The sequence below is a fragment of the Parambassis ranga genome, chromosome 8 (genome assembly GCF_900634625.1).
Source record: "Parambassis ranga chromosome 8, fParRan2.1, whole genome shotgun sequence".
Classification (NCBI taxonomy): Eukaryota; Metazoa; Chordata; class Actinopteri; family Ambassidae; genus Parambassis; species Parambassis ranga.
In genome coordinates, this window is record NC_041029.1 from 9,258,725 (window position 1) to 9,282,795 (window position 24,071).

Here is a 24,071-nt window from a genome sequence, read left to right on the forward strand (position 1 = left end):
CTCCCCTCTCCTCTTTCCCCTCCCGTTTCCCGTGTTCTTCTCTTATATTTTCCCCCTCCTTGTGTTTTTTTTCCTCCTCTCTATTTCACTATCCCCTCCCTCTCACTCTCTCTCTCGGTTGCTCGCTCTCCTTTTTTTCCTCCCTGTGCTCTGAATACTAATACTCTGTCTCTCCTCTCTCTGCCTGTACAGCCCGGCCAGTGCTAAAGACATACTGATGTATGTGGGGCGTGTAGAGGAAAGGAGGGTGAGGGTGTGTGTGTGTGTTAAGCAAGGATGGGGGTGTGGGGATGGTGTGGTGGGCATAATGGCCTCTCTGAGCCTGCAGGGTACATGGGTGGGTTAGAAGGGCTCAGGATCTTGTTTGGTCTTATTAGAGCTATGATTAGATAATAATACTCCTGCAGATGCCCCTGGAGAGGTGATGGTGGTGTTTTTATCAGATAGGGTTGGAGGGGAGGGGAGGGGGGGCATAAAATATTACAGTTTTTATGGCAGCATCAGTGGGATGTGAGGAAGAGGAGGTGGGGATAGGGGGAGTGTGAGGAGGAGGAGGAGGAGGTGTTGCTTGGATGTCAGGTGGTAGAGAGCACAGATGCAATGGAGGGTCAATGGTACTCGGCTCAGTGCCAAAAAAAGAACATGGGTTAGTTGGTTTGTGTGTGTGTGTGTGCGCGCACCATGGAAACCTCAGCAAGAACGCCACCAGAAATACACAGAAGCCATGATCTAGTTAGAATGAGACATAGTCTTATTGGAGTTATGATTAGATTATGATATTCCTGCAGGCCTCGTATAAACAGAGGGGGGCCACATAAAAATGTTTCTCTGTTTTATGGTAACATCAGCAGCAGGATAATGAGGACCCGCCACTGATGGTCGGGAGTAGCTATGAGCATCGTATCAAAGTGGTTGTTTTTAAAGTGGAGTCCCTCAGGGTGCCTTCTGTGGTTCTTCACTTGTTCCTACAGAGGAGTCACCCTACAAACATGGAAACCTGTAATGCAATCACGATTGAATTTGTACTTCAAGCAGCGAGAGAATGTAATAGGAATTTTGATATCCAGATGTCACATTCTGTATCGTATTACATCCATCATCTAAAATCTAATCAAATCGATCATACAAAATAATTAAAAGATGGTCTGCAGCCTAATGAGAATGTAATCCTTTGGGTTAATGAGCAGGAAACACGTGTGAACCTCTGGATTGGGGTCTGCCCGCTGCTGAGACGATGCCAATGTTAACAGTTATGTAAGGCAAGTCTGCCCCTCAAGATGTTCATTGCATATGGGCCTGCTGCTATATTAAATGAACACGGCGAACAGTGTGTGCTTTTCATTTCATCTCATTTCACCATAGATTTTCAATTCCAACAATCATTGCTGTCATTGTTTTTGCCCTCTTACTGTCACTGAAGACATTTTATCTAAAAACCTTTCAGTGACCAGAGGAAAATTAGTCACTGGTCATATTTATAGTCAGCAGAAAGTATTAATCATTTGCAGTCAAAAAAGAACTGCCTCCTACTGTGAGTTCTGTTGTCAGGACAGAGGAAAACACCTTCATATTTAAAGACAGCACACTGATGAATTAATCATTTTCCCACAGTGTGCCCAAACAACACCTAATGGGCCTCACAGCACGAAGAACATCCAGGCCTTGTTCTAAACTTTGGTATGGAAATTCTTCATGCATTCAGCTCAAAGACTGTTCCTAATGCACGCTCTTAAAAACGAACACAGATATTTATTCATAAAAATGCTAATCATGGGCCTTAGATGGGGGGGAGTCAGTTACTTAAGTGAATCCAGATTTGATCCTATGGTTTCTATTATGATAATGGAGAGCAGAGATCAGGATGGAAATTTAGAAAAACATTCAGAACCCACATCTAAAAAGAATCCCAATTATGGGGCATTCAAGACTAATGCTCCTGCTGCACATTTAGTGATCTACATCAAAGAGTTTTATCATACTGGCAAAACAATAAAACCCTGTCACTTCTTGTATCTAACTAATATCTTCACAATCACCTCTGGACAAATAATAATATATTCTCTGCCACACTTGTCAAACCAACAAAAATGATATCTTGTCAGTTATCACAATTTCAACAGGAAATCAAACAAAACCGGATTTGACATTAAAGCAGGAAATTATATTTGTCCAATGTTTAATAAATTAACACCTCATAATATACATGCCCCTGTCTTCCTCATTGTTCTGCAAGCAGTGACGGTAAAAGAGGAATGGATGATGGAAAAAGAGCTGTGTTTGGAACCCTGCAGCGGGCGATGATTGACTGATAAATGAGAGTAAACAGTGACCTCTGTTAACTGTCACAGCAGAGCGCAGAGAGAGCCTGAGACACACAACAGAAGAGGACAGGAACACATAGAGGGAGACAAACAGAGAAGAGGTGAGGAGAGGAGAGAGGAGGAGAGGTTAAACAAATGAGATTGAGAGAAGACAAAATAAAAGCAACCACTGTCAGACCAGAAACCTTCCTTACTCTAAAACTGGTGTTGGCATGGTGATATCCCTCTTATACAGGACAGGTTATCCTCTCCCGCAAGTGCACACATAAACATGCTTGCCTATTTGTTTCTCACATTCACACTCCCAGGTACACCCAGAAAGGTGCCACATGTTAAAGAAAGCAGCCCTGACCACATCTGCGTCCAGATGACAGCTGGGTTCCAGCAGCAATCTCAGCATTTGAGAGATGTATTAGGAAATCTTTAAATCTGCTTGAGATTTGGGTAAACAATCAACAAAAGTCTCCCACACAAAAGAGAGACAGATCAATGACGCCTACAGGCAAGGTGATGACCTCCCCTGTGAAGTGACTGCTGCTGGTGGACTACCTGGACATGGTCATTCAGAACTCCTTAGACAGCCATGGGAGAAATGAGATCTGCCAGATATACAAATGTGCTGGGTTCTACACTGGGTATAGTTTCTTAAGTCTTCAGTCATCAGAAACTTTGTTGATCAAAGCAGGTCTGACAGTGTCTGGTGACAAATTACATTAAATGTTATATTGTATCTTACCTGCTAGTGAGAAGCGTCACAATGCAAGTCTCATGCTGCTATTAATTAAGAATCTCATACACGTCCTGAAGTGGCAACATGATGGGAAACAGGTCTCACTGTTACGATGCATTTTCTGACCTAATCATCTCGCTTGTGTGGCATAATAGATGAACCAGACTAAGATGCTGAGGTGATAATTGAGGCAATGGTCAACAACTCTTGTGAATTCCACTAAAAAAATCAGTCGATGTCATAATCTGTACACAGCTCAAAGGCGGGAAATGACATTGATTAGTAGTCTTCAGTTTCCTCACTTACTGTGACCTTTATGTTGCAGTGAGCTAGCATGTTGACTGCCTAACATAACGAATAAAACAGTACAAATATTCATTTGTCTATAGTGTCTGCTTATCACAACTACCAGGGGCCCTGCAGTCAAATATGAGGGTACTAAAGTCTCATACAGACTGTAAACACTACAGGAGCTTTGATAAACAGATGAAAGCCCTGGCCTAAGTCAATCATGAGGCCTGACAGTAGGGACATCTGTTGAATAACAAGCATCTTCTGTGGGCACATTGCAGCCTTTTGACTGACTCTAACCTTCCTTCCAAGGTACCTATTCAGTTGAATCATGTGAGATGACCTTGCTGTGCTTCTGTCCACAACATGAACCCATAAATCCTTTTCTGTGACTTTAATGTCTTGTAGGTTCATCATCTTCAGGAACTGCTGATATGCACCGACATTATCACTGTAGGGAATTAATGGCTTGTTGAGAGTTGGCTGTTTCTGAGGCCGACATTCTCCTTGACTAGCAGAGCACTTCCTGTGTATCAGTCAGGTCAAGAAAACTTTGACTACCACTAGAAGCAGTAAAAGGGGGGTTGTCCCTCTTGGCAAGACAAGACAGAGGAGATAGATACCATCATCACAAAAAAAGTCTTGTTGTGCCACAGGGGACAACTACTAAAACTTACACCAAGTTTTACTTTCTCAGCAGAAACAAGAAACAAATCTTAGGTAGAATTCTGCTAAACCAGGTCCTGCTGGTATAAATCCAGTTCATACCAGTGATTGCCAGTATATGAGTTTCTCTCCAGGCCATGTTGTTAATTATTTGAATCTGTCAGTGCCTCAGTCTTTACCCTAACTAACACATGAAAAGGCAATTTCTACCTGGATTGCTGAGAAGAATGCTAAGATTCATTTCCTGAGTGTGGAAAAACAAACAAACAAAAAATGTATTAGCCTTAGACTTGCAGTGCTAATAATGTTTTGTGGCATTTGTCCTCATGTCGCATGTTGCATCTGAATTGATCCCAGAGGCTCAAGCTGAATATTTTAACAGAAAGGCGATGTATCTTTTTTTTCATTTGCTGATAAAATAATTACAAGAATTTGGTGTGAATGCAAGATGCAAAGTCATTTTTTTCTGTGAGACACTGAGTGAACGCAGCTGACCTTGAAGATTCAGAAAGGAATGCGGCTCTCACGGCAATCACTGCTTTACAACCTGTGACTCTATGAAAGCCATTATGTCTTTGCTAATACAATTATAGCTGATTGCAAATGCAGCTATAACATTCGGCTATAAATTCTATGGCACAAACAACCTTTAATTTATGAAACTGCCTTGATTATTTAATAAAACTATATTTCTCCTGAGAGTTGATCCACTGTAAATTAAATGGTTGTTTGTTAAATTAAAATGTAGGAATAAACTTTTAGATTAGTTTGCAGCTCACGCTGTCCACTCTGACGTAAGACTCTCCTGTACTGCTATTCATGTCTGATGTAATTAGGTATGTTCTTTATGTATTTGCACCTTCCTTCCAAAAGTCTTCTCTGATCATCCTCAACCTCATCATGATCACTTGTTACCATGACAACTCTCTCATAGGACCAATCGCCCACTTCTCTCTCTCTCTCTCCATCTCGCCCTCCTTCTTCTACTGCTCTTCATCTTCATTTCTTTGTCGTGACTCCCACTCACCCACCAGCCACTGCCATCACCTACTTTAATTTCTCAATAGAGGATTCCACTTACACCTCTTAGCTAATGTATCAATTTTTGCTTTGTTCTTCAGCTACCTTCACAAGAGGAAAAAACTCTAACTCCTGGTATAGCCCTACAGCTTTTGGGAGAGAATCCCTTAAGCAAAGCAAGCCAGAAGGCCTTTAGAGTTTTTCCAACCTCCCTGCTCTTAGCCTGGAGCAGTTTGCACAGGCCCCATAGGCAGTATGTGTTAAGGTCAAGAACCTCAAAGTCCTCCAGTGAACCTCAGCAGCAGGAGAAAGTGGCTGAGGCTTTCAAAGGAGCGGGTACTTGAGGTCATGGGTGCTGCAATGTGGAAGAAAGAACAGGAGAGTGAGACAGTTGGGATCCCACTGCTTCCTGTCCTGGCCAGCATCATGGCAATGTGCTCTTCCTCAGAACTGTCAAAACCTGATGCTCATGTGTACACCAAGTGATTTTTCAGCACTGACTGTTCTGAGTGATGGATATAGGGACAGACTTGCATTGTTGAATTTTGTGTCCAAGTTTTGCAAGAACATTTGGTGAGGCAGCAGTGAGTTCCCAAACTGTTGGAAAACCCTCAAAAAAGATCCGAAGGGAAACAAAAAATCTGCTTGTTTCAATAATCAATGGTTGATATGATGAATATTTGATCTGTATCATCAATGTAACATTTATCAGCACACTCTGCAGCTCACCTCTGTGGAGCTTCACATGGATTTAGTTTTTTTCATCCAGTTTTAATGTTTGGGTTCACTGTCAATGTTTTAATCAGATCATGGTCATTTTCAGCTTTTGCAGGCAGGTGTTTTCAGAAAAGAAAAAAAACCAAAACCTTCAAATACCCACCTGCCAACAAACTTAGTAAATAGAAGGTGGAGCGTGTTGCAGCTGTGCCACATATTTCCCTTAGGAGACTGGAGAGAAAAACAAAGTGAAAAGAGTATGAATATTGGACTTTTTATTTTCCCGTAAGCTGTTACAATTTGCCCCTTATATTCTGCCATTTAAATGTTTTATTAAACTAGGAGATGTAGAGGTTTTAAATGAGGTAGGACTAACCAAACCAAGGCCATTATATGAAAGTTTGTGTATTAGGAGTTTTAGAAACTGCATGTCTGTGGTGACATGCAGAGCTAATGTCCAGCTAAATGAAGATGTAACATACCCAGATAGCAAAATCGTTATGGCCCACCCACGGTTCACTTCACAATGCTCTTACCTGGCCCACTTATGGCGTGGATTGACTGCACTAGAGTGATCCACATCTGAGCCACAAGACCATAGCCATGGCTCCACCAAAACATGAACCAAATATATCATGTGGGCCACTTTAGGGCCACATACAGAATACAGTGTAAAGAAAAACACAGCTTAGCCAAGAGGTCCACATTTGGGAATTTTGAGCCAAATTTGCTATTTTACATGTGGGCCACTTTAAAGGCTCACATCCATTTCATCAGGGCCAGATGAAGGCCACCAGTGCGGTATCAATGCAAGTGGGCCGCATTCGCTTGCTAACTTCCCACATTGTCAAGTATAACAAAAGTGAAATCTTTCTTAAAACAGCAGCCACTCATTCTTTTCAGCCACTAGGGAGAAAAAGAAACAAGCATGTAACATTTTATTCCACTCATGTCAATGCACAGCACTCATTCAACAAAACTACTCACTCACTGGAGTGTTTCCATCTGGTGAACACAATTCTGCAGCTGATATTATTTAACTTTTTAGTTTCATTTACCCACATAAGGAATGTTTTAGCTCTTAAATGCTGCTTAAATGCTCCACTGAATTCACTAGCTCTGTGCTATATTAGCCTTTAGAGCTGAGCAGGTTCAGTGTAAGACCTTCCTCAATGAAAACAGCTGCTGTAAGATAGAACTGAAGAACAGCAAAGCTGATAAGAGCTACGGAATCAGGTGATAAGTCTCAACAGACTCCTTTGAGTCACTTTCACTTTGTTTTCTTATTGTCACCGGATGCATTGTTGCTTTAAAACCTATTAATTAAAGCTGCCTTTACCTGTGTAAATAAGCTTGCATTCACCTTCCTGTACATGTAATTAACAACTGGTTTATCATAGGGAAGAAGCAAAGCTCTGCATGCCTGTCATCGGTACATTTATGTCTCAGTTATGAATATTTGAGGGCTGCAAATGTCAGATTTGATGGTGGGAGAAGCGTCTGACTCACTCTAAGCTACTCTGAGGGTTGGTGAAAATTTTTTCTTTCGGTGTTTCTTCCTCAGTCTAAACTTATCATTTTACTCTTCTGTCTCTTCTTGTGTTGTATCTCTAACGTCAGTAATGTCTCATCCCATCCTGTCTCTTGGTGCTACAGGAGCAACGAAGCCAGGAGACTAATCCAATCATTTAGGGCCTGCACTGGAGTAGTAAATAATTTTCTTGGCGTATCACAGGGTTTGTGAATTGTTATGAGAGAGAGAGTGTGTGTGTGTGTGTGTGTGTGAGTGTGTGTGCATTTTCGACCTCATCCTTTTCAGTGTTTCTCACCACAGTCCTCCACATCCGCAACAGCAACAGCACAAGACTAATTTTTTCCAACTCTTTTCCTCGTTCTATAGTGACACACTATGCCCTATATTTCATGTCACTCTGACTAAACTGCTCTGCTGTTGAGATGTCCACTTTAAAGCTTGATGCACTCCTTGTGTATGGATTTGGCTGCCATGCCAGCAAAGCACTTTGCCTTGAGAGAGGAATTAAACCCCTGAGGTTTTTCTAAGATAGATTAAATAGGGAGGGGAGCTGAGAAAGCTGGGCTCATGGGAGGGGCGCTACCCAAATATAGAGAACCTGCCAAATGCCAACAGGGTGTGGGCGAGGAGGCTGGCCTTTCTGATGTGTGTCTGTACATGTGGGTGGGTGCTGTATATGCAGTGTAGGGATTTCAAGGATGTGTGTGAAACGGCACTGATCCTGTGTGTATGTGTGTTTTCATTTGTTCCATATAGGAAATAAAGCCTGAACATTTTGACGAAACGAACGAAGATTACAGTAGCCTACACCAGTGAAGAAAACCAACATGAAAAGCCATAATTGTTGAGTTTCAAGGTTGTAAACTGATTTTTTTTAAAGATCATTACGTGATTTTTTCTTTTCTTCATCATTGACCTCGCTCATTACAGGCGTGTTCTGGTTCAGGGTGAGCGAAGCAACAAACTGAAAGATAAGGGAATACACACAGGAATGGATAAGGACGACCCAGAACGGGAATTGCGAAAACACAGAGCTGAGAGAAGAGGTTTTGTTTGCCACATCTTACATGTTCGGTTACTCAAGCTAATGAGCAGCAATTAGACGGCAGCCAATTAACTCTGGCCATCAGACTGAGACTGAGGAAATGAGAGGAGGAGGAGCGAGGAAGTGAGAGAAGGGAAAAGAGCTGAGAAGGAGGAGGGGAGGAGGGGGGTGGTTAAATGACCTGGGAATCACAGGCGCTGTTATCTGCTCAGGATGTTCATGTGTGCATGCAAATGAGCAGTGTGTGTGTGTGTGTGTGTGTGTGTGTGTGTGTTACTGATGGGAATGTGTGTATGTGTGTTCCAGCAGAGGGAGCTGTGTAGGCCCATGTCACTGTAAGTGCTCTACATGACCATCTGGCTCTCACTGTCAGACTGGATACAAACCTACGGTTAACCCCCTCACTGCCAGCATCTGCCTCACATCCACGTGATTAAAAAGAAGCCTGCTGCCGTATTCGTCACACTGAGGACTGACAGACATAAGCACATATTTGCCACTATTACCATATACACAGAATTACCAAACAATTCCCAGCACAGAATTGCAAATATAAATGATTGATAGTACATTGATGGAGGAGCTGCGTGAGTCTGAAACTTCTCTGGCAGCAGCACACTGACCAGATTGTGTATCTGCTTCAGGCTGTGGAGAAAAGAAAGCAAATGGTTAATTTCTCATTCTGACTGCTGATGCAGTGTTCTAGCAGAACCCCTTGGAGAGTCTCTTGCTCATACACACACACCTACAAATGCACACTGCGCTGTAGTGCTTGCCATTCTTCTGAGTAGCCGGCTGCCCTCTCTTTTTAATTAGGCTAATTGAAATGCGAGAATAACCATTTTCTTGATTGCTCATTATTTTTGGGCAGTTTAAAATGAAAAGCATGCTTATACATTTAGAAGCCAAGGTAGGCGGTCTTACCTTTTTCCTTGGATGACCCTACTCCTCAGCACTGATGTCCAGGCCCTGCAGACCGGGCCCCTACGGCCTTACCCCCAGCCTTGGCTGGTTGGCGGCGTGGCCTGCAGTCTCTTGCTCACATGTGCCCTGTTTTGCACTTCTGACTCCTTGCACCTTTGGCATTCTAGCTGGTGCTTTTCCTCTGCATTTTCAGGTGGAGCATCCTCCACCAGGGGCCTTAGTGTTGTTAAGCTTGAGAGTCAAGTGGGATTTTCCAGACATCCTTGAGACAAATTGTGAGAGACGGTTTGTGCTTAAGTGCTCTTGGCAGGTCTACAGGTGGTTGGGTGGCTTTTCCCTGTGTTGTTGGCCACTCTGTAACCCCCGGAGCAGGCCCACTGTTGGCCCTTAGCTGTGACAGAAGCCTCCCCAGGGCAGCCTGAGCTTATAGAGAGCAAGTTGGAAGAAATAGAGAGCATTTGGTGGTGGTGGTGGTGTTAAGGGGGTGAACAACACAGTACATCTGGAGCAAAGAGCAGGGATGTGTGTGTGTGTGACAGAGAATACCTTCATATGGTTTGTGTCTCCCTGACAAGACAGCGAGTCATTCCCTCGACACAAATATACACACCCACGTGAGCCTGCACACACATTCAATGCAGACACACACACATCCAGCCTGCATGGTGGCAGATCACATGCACATCATTAGCCCAGCAGAAGCATCTGCACCAGTGTACAGTAATGTTCACATCACGATGGGACTTCAGACATTTATCATGTGTACACATTATACACATATGGAGTCATTTGCCTTCGAGGAGCTATGTGATTTCCTCATTAACTTCTCCAAATGTAATGAGTCATTGAACCAAGTTCTGTGGCTCTGTTAATTATGGCCCTGTTTCAGCAGCTCTCTCCATGGCAACCTAAAGTTCTGCCTGTCACCACATGAGAGATGAGGGAATAAAGACATTTTCCCATTATGCTGCCTCCCCAGCGTGCATATTTCTCCTCAAGATGGCCCACTGAAAGGTGACGCTGATGATCTTTTAGCACCCTCTGCTGAAAACTAGGAGAACATCAAGTTAGTTCTGAGTAGATGCAAAAAAAAGACAGGAAATTTGACAAAACTTTCACTTACCTTTCTCTCCTGGAACTGATAAGCAACAATAACAGTAAGGCGTTTAGGTTTATTTAAAAGAAGCATGTCTGTGTGTTTGTGTTAAACAAGGTTGTGGATGGAGGGAGAAGATGCTAACCTCACTGAGATCAATAGCTAAACAACGATGAGCATTATGAGAACTCAGTGGCATCAAATTGAATATCTCGAGGCTATTAGCATGCAAATGAGCTGTTTCCACTCATTATTGTTCTGACAAACAAGCATCTGTTAATGGGTGTGTGTTTACATTGCACCTACAGTACGAAATGAGCTAGAGCTAATGAATGTAAATGAGAGTTCAGAGCGTGGAGTTTGGTTCCACTTTGCTTTAAAAAGTGTGTCCGGTGAAGTCAAAATGGATTGTTTATACAGAATGTGACGAATAAAGGAAGCTGGATGTATTTACATGATGTAAATTGTTGAGGTCTATTTCTCAGAGTGTTGCTCTTACCCTTTAATGGTTCTCTTGTAAAACCAGCAAAGCATTAAAACAACGTGCTGCCCTTCAGCTCTTTCTCTAATGTGACAGAAAAACACAGTGAGTCCTGGATGCAGATCAAAATTTCTGCATCACCAATTACAAGCCTCTGTGTCCAAAAAGTCCCACCGCCGAAGCTGCCAAATCCCAAGTCTGGGGAGAACTCAGGACTTTCACGTTATTTGTTCCCTCTTATGGCTGTCTGCATTTTTTTTTCTATTTATCAAAACAAGGTCCAGTTTGGTCATGACTCCCACCTGCTGTAGCGATGCGTCTTTGGAGATGAGTGATCGCTCAGTGCATTTACTGGTAATAACTATTTTCTTTTAAAGGCTTCCGTGGACCGGAGCCAAAAGACAAAATAGAGACTTCGCTGTAACAGAGCTGGCAGAACACTTCACTGCGGAAAGCAAGCACTCAGGTCATGCACTAGGTTTGTCATCCTCAATAAATGTAACCTTCTGCTTGTTGAAAACAAGATGAAGGATGACTCATGACAAAGTGACTTCCTCCTACTTGCCAGTCGACCACTGCCTCTGGCCTTTGTGCCACCTCTCTTACTAAAGTGCGTTTAGAGGTGTCAGGAGGTGTTTATTCATTGGTAATATTGTGTTTGACAAATTGTTCTGGGCGAAACTGCCTCTTCACTGACCAGCAATCACTCACAGGTGTAGGATAAAGTGAAGATTTGTGGCATTGGGGTGATCTGTAGGTGCACTTTGTAACAGGAAACATGGGCCTATAAATGAAAAATTAGATTTTTTAAAAAGTTTTCACACTGGTATTTGATTTTATTAATTTTAATTATGGTGCTTAAAGGTAAGGTCTACTTTACTCTGACAATAAGAGGCAATTTATGTACCCTACACTAATAATGCCACAATCCATGCAACAATTACAGCAGTAACAACAGTGTGTCAATCACTCAGAAGTCAATGTCCTGGACCCAGGTGTCTAGCAGTGATAACATCCTTGTCACTGTCAAAATGGCAATCATTGAGCTCCTCTTCTTCACCAGCAGCACCATGTTCACACCTGAAGACCTCACCAATCCATCTTTCTCTGAGTGTTTACACCGTTTTAGTTGTTCTTCTATCTTAGTGCTAAATCTTAATCTCATATTGCTGGAGACGTCTCCCAAAATCTGCCCCCAAAATGGCTGCATTGTTCCTTTAAAGCAATCCCCTTTCCAGGATCTCTCTGCTATGTTGAATTCAACAGGCCTCCACTTCATGACCATTCTCCACCAGTGTTTCCATCATGTCCTTGTGGACCTTCATGTATGAGAAGCCCTTGAGCCTGAGTTGGAGAATGACTACAGCCAAGCTTGCAATTTTAAATGACTGGAAATGGAAATACCACAGAATTTCTAGATAGTCACTCAGAGCTGAACAACACATGTAGCAAGAGCAGTAAAACTCATCAGTCACTCGTGCTTTTGCTAAAACAGGTTACAACACTTTTATGTATATGTAATATGTCACTTGTTAGTTTTCCAATACTTACGTCAGTACTGTTATATAAGCCGCAGAGGCTAAATGTCAGAACCAGACTATCAGTCTTTGTGAGTACACATCAGTCCATGTCGGCAACAAGCAACGAAACTGTCAGCAGGTGAGGGGAAATTCCTTCCGATGTTACATCATTATCTCCATGACTGCTATGGAAAACAGATATTCCTGCTCCTTCTCCTGCTTGTATTCATGACAAAACAGAGTGTAACAATAACACAACGCTTCTTGCTCTGGATTTGCTTAAACATAAACAAACACTGGTGGGCAGTTTGCTTGGCTGATGGCCATGTGTTGATGTCAGGCTACATCTGACTCTGCGGTGGTATCACTGAGATAAAGAGCAGCATTTGACCTGGACACAGCTCTCTTGACACAGACACAGGGCTTAAAAGTGTTATAGGAGTGTTTGTGTGTGTGTGTGTGGGAGAGAGAGAGAGAGAGACAGCTGACAGCTCTGTGCATGTAATAACAACCACAGGCAGGACTCTGGGCCTAAAGAGGATGATGGGCTGATGATTCACAAACAGTATCTTCCTACAATCACACACACACATGCACACACACACACACACACACTTCTTTTCTAAACATGATACTTTCACCATGTAACAGTTTTAATTTTTATTTCCAAAAGAGGGAGTTTGCAAATTCATATTTTACATGACAAATAAACACACATACTAGATACTGAAGAAGGCTATAGACGAGGCAAACCCTGGGTGCTGCTCGCTTACTTTGGTAGGAACAGACGATTTGACGGTACAGAACAGAAAGAAAGACTGTTTGTTCCCCAGCATTTATCATGAAAGAACACTGTGACATGCTAAGAAATGTGACATCAAGCTGAGGCTCCGATGCAGAAGAGAGATACCAGCTTCATCTCTGAACATTATCTACAGTGCTGCATTGTATGGGGGACATGTTTAGACCAAGCTGGGTCCTGTTTTCTAAAAAGTGTCTCCATGTTCAGGAGATCATAAAATTAAGATCCTGACACACTGTGGAAAAACAGGTTCTGTTTTAAAAGACATAGTGGCGGGGCAATTTGTCTCTCATTCATGCTGTGATACTTGGTAGTGGTGGGCCTGCCACTCAAGGCACTGACCCGGCCATCAGGATCAATTTTGAGGTTCAGTGTGAACCATTGATTGAGCTGTCATCTGTGCAATTATTGAATCCGCTCCACCTCAGGCTCCATACAGCACATCCACCAAGAACACCAAAGCTTCCTGTAGATTTGGTAATGCACAAACTGAGGCTGCTAGGGAAGCAGTTTGCCCTTAGGCTCAATCATGCACAGAGATCAAACTGATCAGTCTTTTCATCCACCTGAGGCTTCAACAGGAAATAACCAGATTCCTCATCACTTCATTCTGTTCCACAAAAACACAACACAGGTGCTATAGCGGTCTACATCTAACATGCTGACGCCATCTCCGGATTAAATATAATCACAGTATATTAGCATCACTTTCTTCATATGCTGTGAAGCTTTGTGAGCATTTTTAACAGCGCTGAGGTGCAAAATAAAAAAAAAAGTAGCCGTCCTGTACTGCAATTTCAGCACCAAATGATTAGTAATAGAGATTACCTTTAGAGTCCAACATAGTGTTACTTTTACTTTACATTAAAGCATTGCTTATCATATGGCTTCAATACAAGTGGTCTATGCATATATTAAAACATTTGTCAAAATCCTTCAAAAGAGATTAGGAACCTTGGTAACCAGAGTATCCACCACCGAGTGTCTTTGGCCAACAGCTACGTGGTGCTGATTTTTTACAGCATTTTATATCAAGCTGTGAACTCATGTACGTGATTTAACAAGAACTTTCATTCTGCATGTATGAAACTACACCACCTCCACATAGTTGGCTGGGTAAAGCCCCTCCCTGCCACCATCCTTCATCCCCCGACACCAGCCCTGATCATCCTCATCCTCGATCTTCAAAAATTCCTCACCTTTAAAGAGAAAGATATACATTTTTTTCTCTTTAAAGTAAGACATCATTTCATATTTTTAGATATTGCTGCAGACATATTGCCACACACTATGTTGTTAGACGTGTTTGTATTTACCTGCTTTAAAGGACAGCTCATCTGTCTCCTGGCCAACATAATCATACAGAGCTCTTACTCTCACTCCTCCGATCATCACACTGGACGACAAAAAGATGAGACATGTGGATGTTTTATCAGACACAGACATACTTTGTTATGTTCCTGCACCTCCTTCACTAACAGCACCTGAAGAATGAATGAGTAATGGATAGGCGGCGCCAGCTCAGCTGACCAATCAGAACAGACGAGGCCTTCCGTGAGAGAAACTCTTGTGTTTTCACATGTAGATATACAAGAGCCTGCTTGCTGTTTACTTTGGGATGAATCTACTAACCTCCTCTCTATTGTTCCTTTCTTTTCCACTTCTTTTTTCTCTTTTTTGGTTTTCTTTTCAGGTGTCCATTCCTGCAAAAACAGTTGCAATAAAACGTTGCACTCAATCAGCAAACCACAGAATTAATCGTTTCAATCTGAATTAATGGCAAAAAAAAACAAAACCTGGAAATGGGGCCAGTCAGTCGGCATGCCAGGCCCGTGGGTGTTTTTCCACCAGCGAAGGTCCTCTTGCTCATCAATGGCCATCAGTGTGTTGTGTAGTTCGTTGTATACAGCCCTTACACTAAATGATGCGAAGTCAACAAATAAGAGAACTCAGAATTCTGTCTCATTACTGATTTTTCACTTTTTTGCCGTCCCAGTGTAAATGTGTTCGTTTTTTTTATATATATTACATAAAACCAAACAGACTATGACAGAAATGGTTGTTACTCTGTTTAACCTGCTGCTCATAAGACTTTATAAAGCATTATAATATAACAAAGTCAGTGAACAGGAATGTGAATTTTGCACATTTCTGTGACACCTGGATACTTAAATAACATGTTCATTTTTATTCTGGCGTGATTATACTGTGTGTCTTAAAAGTTTATTCAGATTTCTAATTGGAAAATAATCTGCTGCACCGCCATCCAGGTCATTTTAAGTTAAGTGTTACCCCCCAAAATTAAGCAGATTAATAGAGTATGTAATTCCCCTCATCTACCCCATATTCCCTGTGGCCCCAGCTGATTTTATAAAGTAATTAAGTTGCAGTCTTAGCTATTATTTCCTTTATTAGAGTATAAGTGAGTCACACTCATGTGCTAATATGTTGTGAAACGACTCTTAATTAGGGTTAAATTAAGTCAAATTATTGATTTTAATTCTAAACACACAGGCAGACAGAAGCTGCAGAGATCACAGATTACAGATCAAACCTGCTCTATACCTAACCACACATATTGAAATTGATTTTCCACACACATACGGAGCAGCATGCTTCACCTCTCATTGTTGGTAATGTCCAGGTGTTTGTGGATGGAGAGGAAGGTCTGTTTGAGAAATGCAATCCTCTTGCGCTCCTCGTCCTGTGATTGGTCAAAGACGGACTCCATCTCCTCCATGTAGCGTGGAGCGTAGCGGTTCACCTCCTCCAGGACCTTCTCATAGCGGGAACGAACCTGTAAATGTTGAAAGTGAATTGTTAGATTTAGTTCACAAAATGAGATGTTAGCCAAAGGACTAACATGTATACAACAGTATATTTCACACCTTCTCTGCCTCCTGCTGAACCAGCTCTCTTTCCTGCTGTATCTTCTTCTGTTTTTCAATAGCGACATCCGGGTTTCCCTGAGAGTGTGCCTCTCTCTCCCTGGCCGCCTGCTCCTTACGGCTCACCTTATGGTATGCCCTCCTGGCCTTATCCAGCTGTGGACAAACCACAACATAACTTTATGACCTGGTCACTACATAAAAAAAAAGTAAAAAACATTTATACAGACATGCAATCCACTTAAATTGAGATGCACCTGATACATAGAATAAACTCATTTCTAAATAGCAATGCACTAAAGGCCCTCTTTGCTAAATATAGACCTTGATTGAGGCCATTTACTTAATGAGGTCCCATTTGTGAGGCTGCAGTCACTTCTAGTATGTATGATATATTGATCCCCTAAGGGGTTTGTGCATTCTTTGGCGCAAATACAGTACGCCCTTCAATGGATGCCCCTATAGCTGCTCTCACAGTAAAGCAAAGATTCAATAGGTTAATCACTTAGGAAAGTCGAAGGAATCTCTTGAGAAGTTTCTATCTTAAGAGGAGACACTGAAGGGTCACTTTAGGCCCAGGCAAGATGGGAAAGAGTGAGTTGGAAATGTGACAGAGAAATTCTCCCAGAAACAAACAGTAACATGCCATAACTCTCATTCTGCTGGGTGGATGACTGACTGTGAATTAGAAAATTGTGGGAAAGAACATTAACAGGGACCAGTCTAAATATGGTCCAAACCACAAAACCTCACAATTCAGGCACAATTTATTTTAATGTAACATTTTGTATCCTCGTTCTCAGTCAGAAGAGCTTTGGATTAGTTTTTGTGTTAAACAAACCTTTTTAAGTCGTTTGGCCCATGGCTTCTGAGCACGTGCAAACCCTGTCTCGATGTCCTGGGACTCCTTGAAGCCTCCAAATACCTTCTTGTGGAAGGTGTCCTTCTGCCACGTCCTGACCCGGTCTCCATCCTCCGACACCAGGGAGCGACAGATGGAGGCATGTAAGGAGGCCAGGCGGTCAGCGGAGGACATGAAACACTGCCAAGCCTTCATCAGAGATCCATACAGAGGACCTGAGAGAAGAGGAGGATGTACTTAAAAGATGACCAGCCACAACAACAACAACAACAAAGCAAGAATGGTATAATTGGTATTTATAGCTTCATCACTGGTGTTGCATCTACTGTACTCACTGGAGTCCACTACTGGTTTCCACTTGTTGCTCCATTCACTGAGCTGCTGGGCGTACTGCCGCTCCACGCGTGCTCTCTCTTGGAAGCATGCCACTATGTCATTACAGGCCTGGAAAGCATCCTCTGTTCGCTTCACACTGCGCTGATAGTTCCCAGGCTGCCAGGACACAAAGAGAGAGAGGAAGATCTAATATTCACACTACAAACAGAGGACAGATGAGGAGGAGGAGGAAGCTTTAAACTCTATGACTCATTTCAACTTTAGGCCAGAAAAAAAAGCCAATTTCCATTTTGATCTTTTAGTTTCTTTTCAATTCATTTTGACTATTTTAATGTCAAAATACAGCTGTTCACAGTTCGTTTTATTGGCAGTGTGGAAACAAGACTATAAACTGAATTTGACACACAAATTTAGAGAATATTGAAACTGTTCATGTTGGCATGAATGCTCTCTTTATTCTTTCACAACTGCTACTGCTGCTTTTCCTATACCTATTTCTACTCACACTCTCATTGTACAACATAAATAGCACATTTATTAATGATATTGACATATTGACATAGAGGAACACACATCACAATAGTTACTCCTAATCAGTATCTGATTAATCATCATACAGTTAAACAATTATGTTTATGTCTGTGATAAAACAGTGAACTGTAAGCTTTAGCATCAGGAACAATCTGTTTTGATCGAGGACTCCAGCTATCATATGAGTCTACACTCTACATACTGCCGAATCACTACAACAAGTGCAGCTATACCAATACTCTAAGCTGATATTTGACTACCACACTGTGGTTTGTGAATGAGAGAGTGATCGATCAAATCTCTCTCATGTCTGTTGACTAAAATATAAAGCTGCACAGCCAGGAGCTGTAAACAGCCTGCCATTAAAAAGAAACAAAAATCCCCCAGGCAGCACCTCTAAAGCTCGCTAATTAACACAATATACTTCACTTGTTTAATACAGAGATCACAGTGTAAAACAATCATTTGTTTTTATGGGTTACGTGCCAGAATATTTCTTGGCCAAGGGTCATAACTTCCTGGAGGTTGCATGGCAACTGCTCCAGTAATTATGCTTGAGTAAGTGATGCAGTATGTGTGTTTCAGAGCCGTATCTGCTACAGTAATGTGTCCCATTCAATAATGCTAAAGCATATGCAGCCATTAGTATAACATCTACTGCATTAGTGCAACTACTTCTCCCATCTTTACTGCTCCCTCTTCATCGGCCCATCCTCCTCTCACAGCTGTCAGCCCCCCCACGTGCCACAAGTGACACTGCAAGTTTCCTGTGGTTAACTCTAATGTGGGCAGCAGCGATGGGTGTGGCTGGTGGATATGAGGCCTGTCCAGACAGAGGGTTAAGGACAAGAGAGCAGCAGAGGCAAAGCCCCGAGTGTAATAACATATCGTGAAGCAAGTGTGTTGTTTGTGGATGTGGAATCTGGAAATCTCTGCAATTTTCCTGGCAGCCGCCGTCAGCTCCTGCTCAGCACACACTCCTACACTCTTTTTCTCTTTCTGTCAGAATCTGTCTGTTAAGTGACTGGCAGCTGATCCAAAGCTTTTGGACAACATATACGTGGTTGCGGTGCATTTCATCATTGGAGGGACCTAACTTAATGTAAACACCACCAAATTAAGTGAAGAGAACGCTCTCCTTGTTGACATTTTCATTTGTCAAATACAGATAACATCAGTAATGGAGCTCCACTTAACAGGCACTGTGCATGTTGGCCCACTGACACGGCTTGCCAAGCTCTTTATAAACATGGCATCAGACAGCGTATTGTGTTTCTGATTTCCACGTGCATTGTGATAGACGGTGCACAGACTTTCTCAATTTATTTCGTTTTCCAAAGTAACATCAACTGCTCACTCTCAGCAGCTAACTTGTGTTTTTACTGCTAATGGAAAGGTCTGCTGTCCTAATGGCATTAACTAATTGGTGGGTAATTAACTGCAGGCAAATTAGAAAGGTCAAGTGAAAACATGCTGATAGTGCTACAGGTGACGACATTCATCAATGTGGAGCATCCCTAATAAATTAGAGCGTTTCCCCGCTTGATTGTGTAGCATTACAGTATGAATGTGTGTCTGCTTTTTAACACTTTTGGCTTTCATTTTATAGGCTACAAGTGCCACTGGGCCGCCATATAATTTAAAGTGGTTTGAAGTTAGAGGCCATGCATGAAAACCTGCACCCCAGACTGTAAAAAGGATTTACTGTCTAACCAGCAGCCTTCAAAAAAGCAAAATATCAGCACTCACTGTGCTTTTAATGGAACACCGTAGTATTTTTTAATGCTTTAATAAGAATCAGTTGGAGTGCAACACATCAGTTTGCTCCCTGTTTCTCCCTCTTCCCTCCTTCCTTTCCTTCTTTCTGCCTCTGTTGTGGTTTGCACTGACTCTCCTCACTCGTCTGCGAATTAAGCAGAAACAGCTGAGGAATCCAGTTTGAGGCCAGTGGCGACGCTGCAAAAAAAAAAAAAAAAAAGGACCCAGTTGGCCAATATCTGGGGCAGATGAAAATCCGCTTCTAGAGAATCTGTCATGAACAAAAAAGCAGTATCAAAGAAAATGGCCTCAGATCTCATGCACACAACTAATCCTCAACCACAAGTCTTTACCTCTACCAGTCAGGTAACATTAGTGGGACTAATTCTACCAGATGACAAAGGAGTTTAGATTTTATGCTGAAGATTAAATCACAGGACTGGTGGTAGTTTAAAATAGTAAAGGGTGCAACAGATGTGGTGGAAGTAGTAAAAGTAATAGAAGAACATAATATGCCAAGCATACCTATTTCATGAGCTACAGTACAACACTAAAGACAAATGTTTGTCTTAAAAAAGGTTTATGTATCCATTCTACTGCAAATTAAAATCATGCATTTTAAATAATAGATGTTTATAATACCTGCTTGAGGACGTAATGATTCACTTTAGTGATAGACTCAGAGAATCTAGTAGATAGTTCACACTGTGTGAGTAAGTGTGTACAGTAAAACTACAATATGTTATTGGACTGTGCCCGGAGTGTCCCAAAAACATGTACAATTGGTCCGTGTGTTAACTCAGACAGTAAGAGCAAAGCCTATTAAAATAGTGGTGAGTTTGCAGATACTTGACAGAGTAGCATTAGTGTTCAGTGTAATGACAGGCAGCCTGTGAGTGCAGCAGCAGGATGACACAGACAGGAACTGGCCTGGAAACACATCTGACACAACAGGAGGCTTCCAAAATTACAGGAGGGGAGAGATGAAAGTGGGGCAGCTCATCCAGGCCAACAGGAGACAAAGCCAATATTAACACAGCAGAGTGCTCAGATCAGACCGTACAACGCTCTGAATGTTGGAAGTGTTTTAAAAACATGGTGACAGAACCGCACTGGGTCTGGTAAACAGAGGGCGGCGAGGTTTTGACAAAGTGGAAAATCAAAGAGTATGATTTCTGTTAGTGCTGGATCGGTTGGCTTTTAATCATAATGTGTTGTCGTGTGAATTATATGGATCTGTTTTCACCTGTTTTATTGTATCTTTTATATGTGTTTAAGTTAGCACTAACCCACAGATAGGCTCCTGCTCTTCACCTTTCACACAGACTGGAAATGAGTCATTTACACTGCTGCTTCTAAAGAGACTAGTTAAGTTTTTTAAAGTACGGTAAATAAACTATTCCTTCAAGTCAAACTGGCTTATAATATTATGTTTACAAAAAAAACTAGAGTGAACACTTTCCCTTATCCTGCCTGAGTAAAAACATCATGCAGCTGTACTGTAGCATATCAATGATCTTGCAGGGAGCAGGGAAAATGGAAAAAAAAAAACTTGTCCTAGATCGCCGGAGACATGACCCCCGAGCTATAAAATCCACTTTGTCGAGCAAACACAGACAATCAAATACCTAATGAGCCAAACACTCGCACAAAAAGCTTCTCTGAGAGCAGCACAGCCTTGTTTACAGAGATATGTCGCCTGGACGACAAAACTATTTGGTCTGTTTTGACTGGAAGGTCACTCAGACTTGAGATGCAGAAGGAAAAGATATCTGTGTATCTCCCTCTTCCATCATAAGATCTCTCTCTCTCTCTGTCTCACACACACACACACAGAGAAAGCACATACCATCCAGAAGCTGCGATTGTTGGCATCCTCAGAGGTGTTTTCTGATGGCGACGTCGACATCCTGTTCTCTGAGAAAGTGAAGAAAAGATTCATATATATTGGGCTCTCTTGTAATTCTCTCTCAAGAATTAGGATGTGTGATATGAAAGTATTTGATAGATGACCCTTGGAAAAAAATGAGCGGTACACTCCTGTCAGGACTAACATGAGAATGTAGAACAGGTGTTAATCACAGGTCATATTATCATTCAGGTCGTGTACATTCATGTTGAACCAGCAGTCATACTGTAAATGAAAACTGTGTATCACCAGCTCTGATAACACCAACAAGCATGGATCGCCCACTCCCAGCATTCCCAGCATTGAAACATGAGCCATGCTAAAATAAGCTGGGGCTAAGGGTCAACACATCCTATCATCCACACTCACTGTCCTCCCATGCTGGTAGCCCTGCATGGGAGGACAGGAGCACACTTAGCACACTCACTGCTCGTAGACACATGGTCACATGACAAGAAGTGACATGATTAAAACTTCTGTCTGACGCTAACTAAGAAGATCCACACAGAAGTTTGGTAATCTTTGGGTGTTACTTTAGGGCTCATGTGGCTCCACAGAAACTTTTCAAGTTAAATATTTAAACGCTCCACCCTTGCCTGTTTTCCCTCCCTGCAGCCATTTCTCCTCATGGCGCACAATTAGATTCAATGATTTTCTCTCCACATCCTGCAGTTCACGGGGCATCACATGCTTTACTGAGAGAATAATGTCATGGCTTAGTCTGAATCGTCCTCAGCTTGCCTCACTGAGGTCTCACTGCAGAGTACACAACCCAGAGATCTGCAGTAGGTCAGGGAAATAATGAATCGCTTCCCTTTTAACCCCTTAACCTTTACTTCCTGTCCCCCTCACTGGCTGGCTTTCCTCAGGGTATGACTGAGGTTTCAGAGAAACGTGGGGGTGGGGGAGCTCTGCTGTCTCCGCCTGATATCAAATGCTAGCAAGAAACATTTACCGCAACCTATTAACTTCTGGACAGTTTTATGGGTTTCAGGTCAAATCAGATCCAAATAATATACAATAATTGACTATGAGCACATGGACAAGCTTTGAGCTAGTGTGCCTCTCAAATATGGTTTTTGTTCTCTCTATATAGGAATCATAAATTGGTGTATGTGTAAATGAAGGCATGTTGTGCAGCCGTATAAGCACTGGGATCAATCTGAAGGCGTTTTTATAGCTTTCATAATCAACATGTAAGATTTTTATCTAAAAATTTTCACCTTCAAAAAGTTTTTTATGCTGTTTCCAGTAAAAAGTCTGACTTACCACCTGTAAGCAAAGATCTAAATCCACCATAGGTCCTCCAGATCTTACAGAAATCTTGGCATATCAGACAGGAAATTTGCTCTCCCAGTTTTCAGACATCTATCAATCCAGAAACTCAGACCCCCCAGGCAACTATAACTCCATCTGCACGCCTAAAACCTCCCCGAACAGACCATCTGAACTCTCCCAGTCCACCAACCCCTTTCACCCCCTGTATCCAGCGCACGCACACACACACACTCCTCCCTCTGTCCCCGTTTCATCTGTCACACATAACTCAACACACATTGCATAGAGGAAATATATAGTAACAAATGAACAGAGAGCAGAAATAGGAGCTCCGTCACTCCATCAGATCTCACTGAAATGCATCCATCCAGCCCTGGCAGGCCAATGAGTTCCTTACCTCTTCAAAAGTTGGGGACCCCTCTCTAAATCCTTTTTTTTCTTCTTTTGTTTGACTTAGAAAAACTTTTTTTTCCGCTCCAGTCTCCGTGCAGACTCTCAGACTCTTTTCCTCTTGGTCTTGCTGTTCTCTTACACTCCTCCTCTCCCTCTCAAGCTTTGCCTTTTCCACTCGTTCTGGACAGTGCTGCTGCTGCTCTTCCCCTTTCTTTGGCCCACTGTTTGTGTCAGATGAGTTGGCTTCTTTTTTTCCCTTCCCTCCTTTTCCTCCCTCCCCCAAGCCTCTCACTCTTTCTTCCCCTGTCTTCTTCTCTCTCACCAGAACAGCTGCAGCAAACTTATTCTCTTGTTCTCTGTACGTCACCACTTGTGGGAGATCACCTATCTCTTTCATTCTTTCCAAGTAGTGTTAATTAAATGTGGCAGTTTGTGGTTTTGTATATCTTTCTTTGAATGACTCACCCAACCAGACACTTTTTTGCATGGTGTGTGTGTGTTAATAGCCCTTTTAACTATGTTTTACTATTTCACAAAGAAGCTTGAAGCAGCATGACCAGATAAGGGAAACTCCATCTCTCTGCTTGCGTTCAACCCCCCGTTTTTACTTCCCATTTTTTTCCCCGGGGCAGTTTGGTAGGCCTGCCTCCACAGCTGGAGGATACATCCGGTGTGTGTGTATGTGTGCATTTGAAGTCAAAGACCCCTAGAATTGTTCGTACTCGCATAACCCGCTCGTGGTGACATAATGCTTGAAGCTATGCTGAACTTGTGAAATTTTGTCTTGCCAGAACATGCCATGTAAATAACTAGAGAGCTGTACCCGGCCACAACCTGCTTTTAGGAAACAATAATCCCATGCTAGTAATCCTATAATCAAATCTGGAAGGATAGTAGACACACACCATGACACAGGTCCTGTAATTAGAATGATAATAGATGAAAAACACAAGGAACCCAAGGTAAAAT

General features: G+C 42.3%; 1 protein-coding gene across 2 annotated transcripts; it reads right to left on the reverse strand.

Moving 5' to 3' along the window:
* Window positions 1-12,990: 12,990 nt before the first annotated feature.
* Window positions 12,991-23,362, reverse strand: LOC114439981 (protein kinase C and casein kinase substrate in neurons protein 3). Of its 2 annotated transcripts, none has more exons than XM_028412201.1 (10): window positions 23,107-23,362; window positions 21,372-21,439; window positions 17,233-17,389; window positions 16,877-17,112; window positions 16,036-16,191; window positions 15,769-15,944; window positions 14,944-15,064; window positions 14,780-14,850; window positions 14,464-14,543; window positions 12,991-14,346 (listed from the first exon to the last, which is right to left on the reverse strand). In XM_028412201.1, exons 2-10 carry the CDS (start codon window positions 21,429-21,431, stop codon window positions 14,237-14,239), a joined length of 1,167 nt encoding a protein of 388 aa, XP_028268002.1. In that variant the 5' UTR covers window positions 21,432-21,439; window positions 23,107-23,362; the 3' UTR covers window positions 12,991-14,236. The 2 variants fall into 2 exon arrangements, with proteins under 2 accessions (XP_028268002.1, XP_028268001.1); XM_028412200.1 differs by lacking the exon at window positions 23,107-23,362 and adding an exon at window positions 22,701-22,924.
* Between the last annotated feature and the right edge of the window lie 709 nt (window positions 23,363-24,071).

Coding starts and splice junctions, on each gene's coding strand:
- LOC114439981 (XM_028412201.1), bottom strand. CDS start 21,431: ATGTCGACGTCGCCATCAGAAAACACCTCTGAGGATGCCAACAATCGC. Junction 17,113..17,232: donor GAAACCAGTAGTGGACTCCA/GTGAGTACAGTA, acceptor CTCTTCTCTCAG/GTCCTCTGTATGGATCTCTG. Junction 14,851..14,943: donor CTGACTGGCCCCATTTCCAG/GTTTTGTTTTTT, acceptor CTGTTTTTGCAG/GAATGGACACCTGAAAAGAA.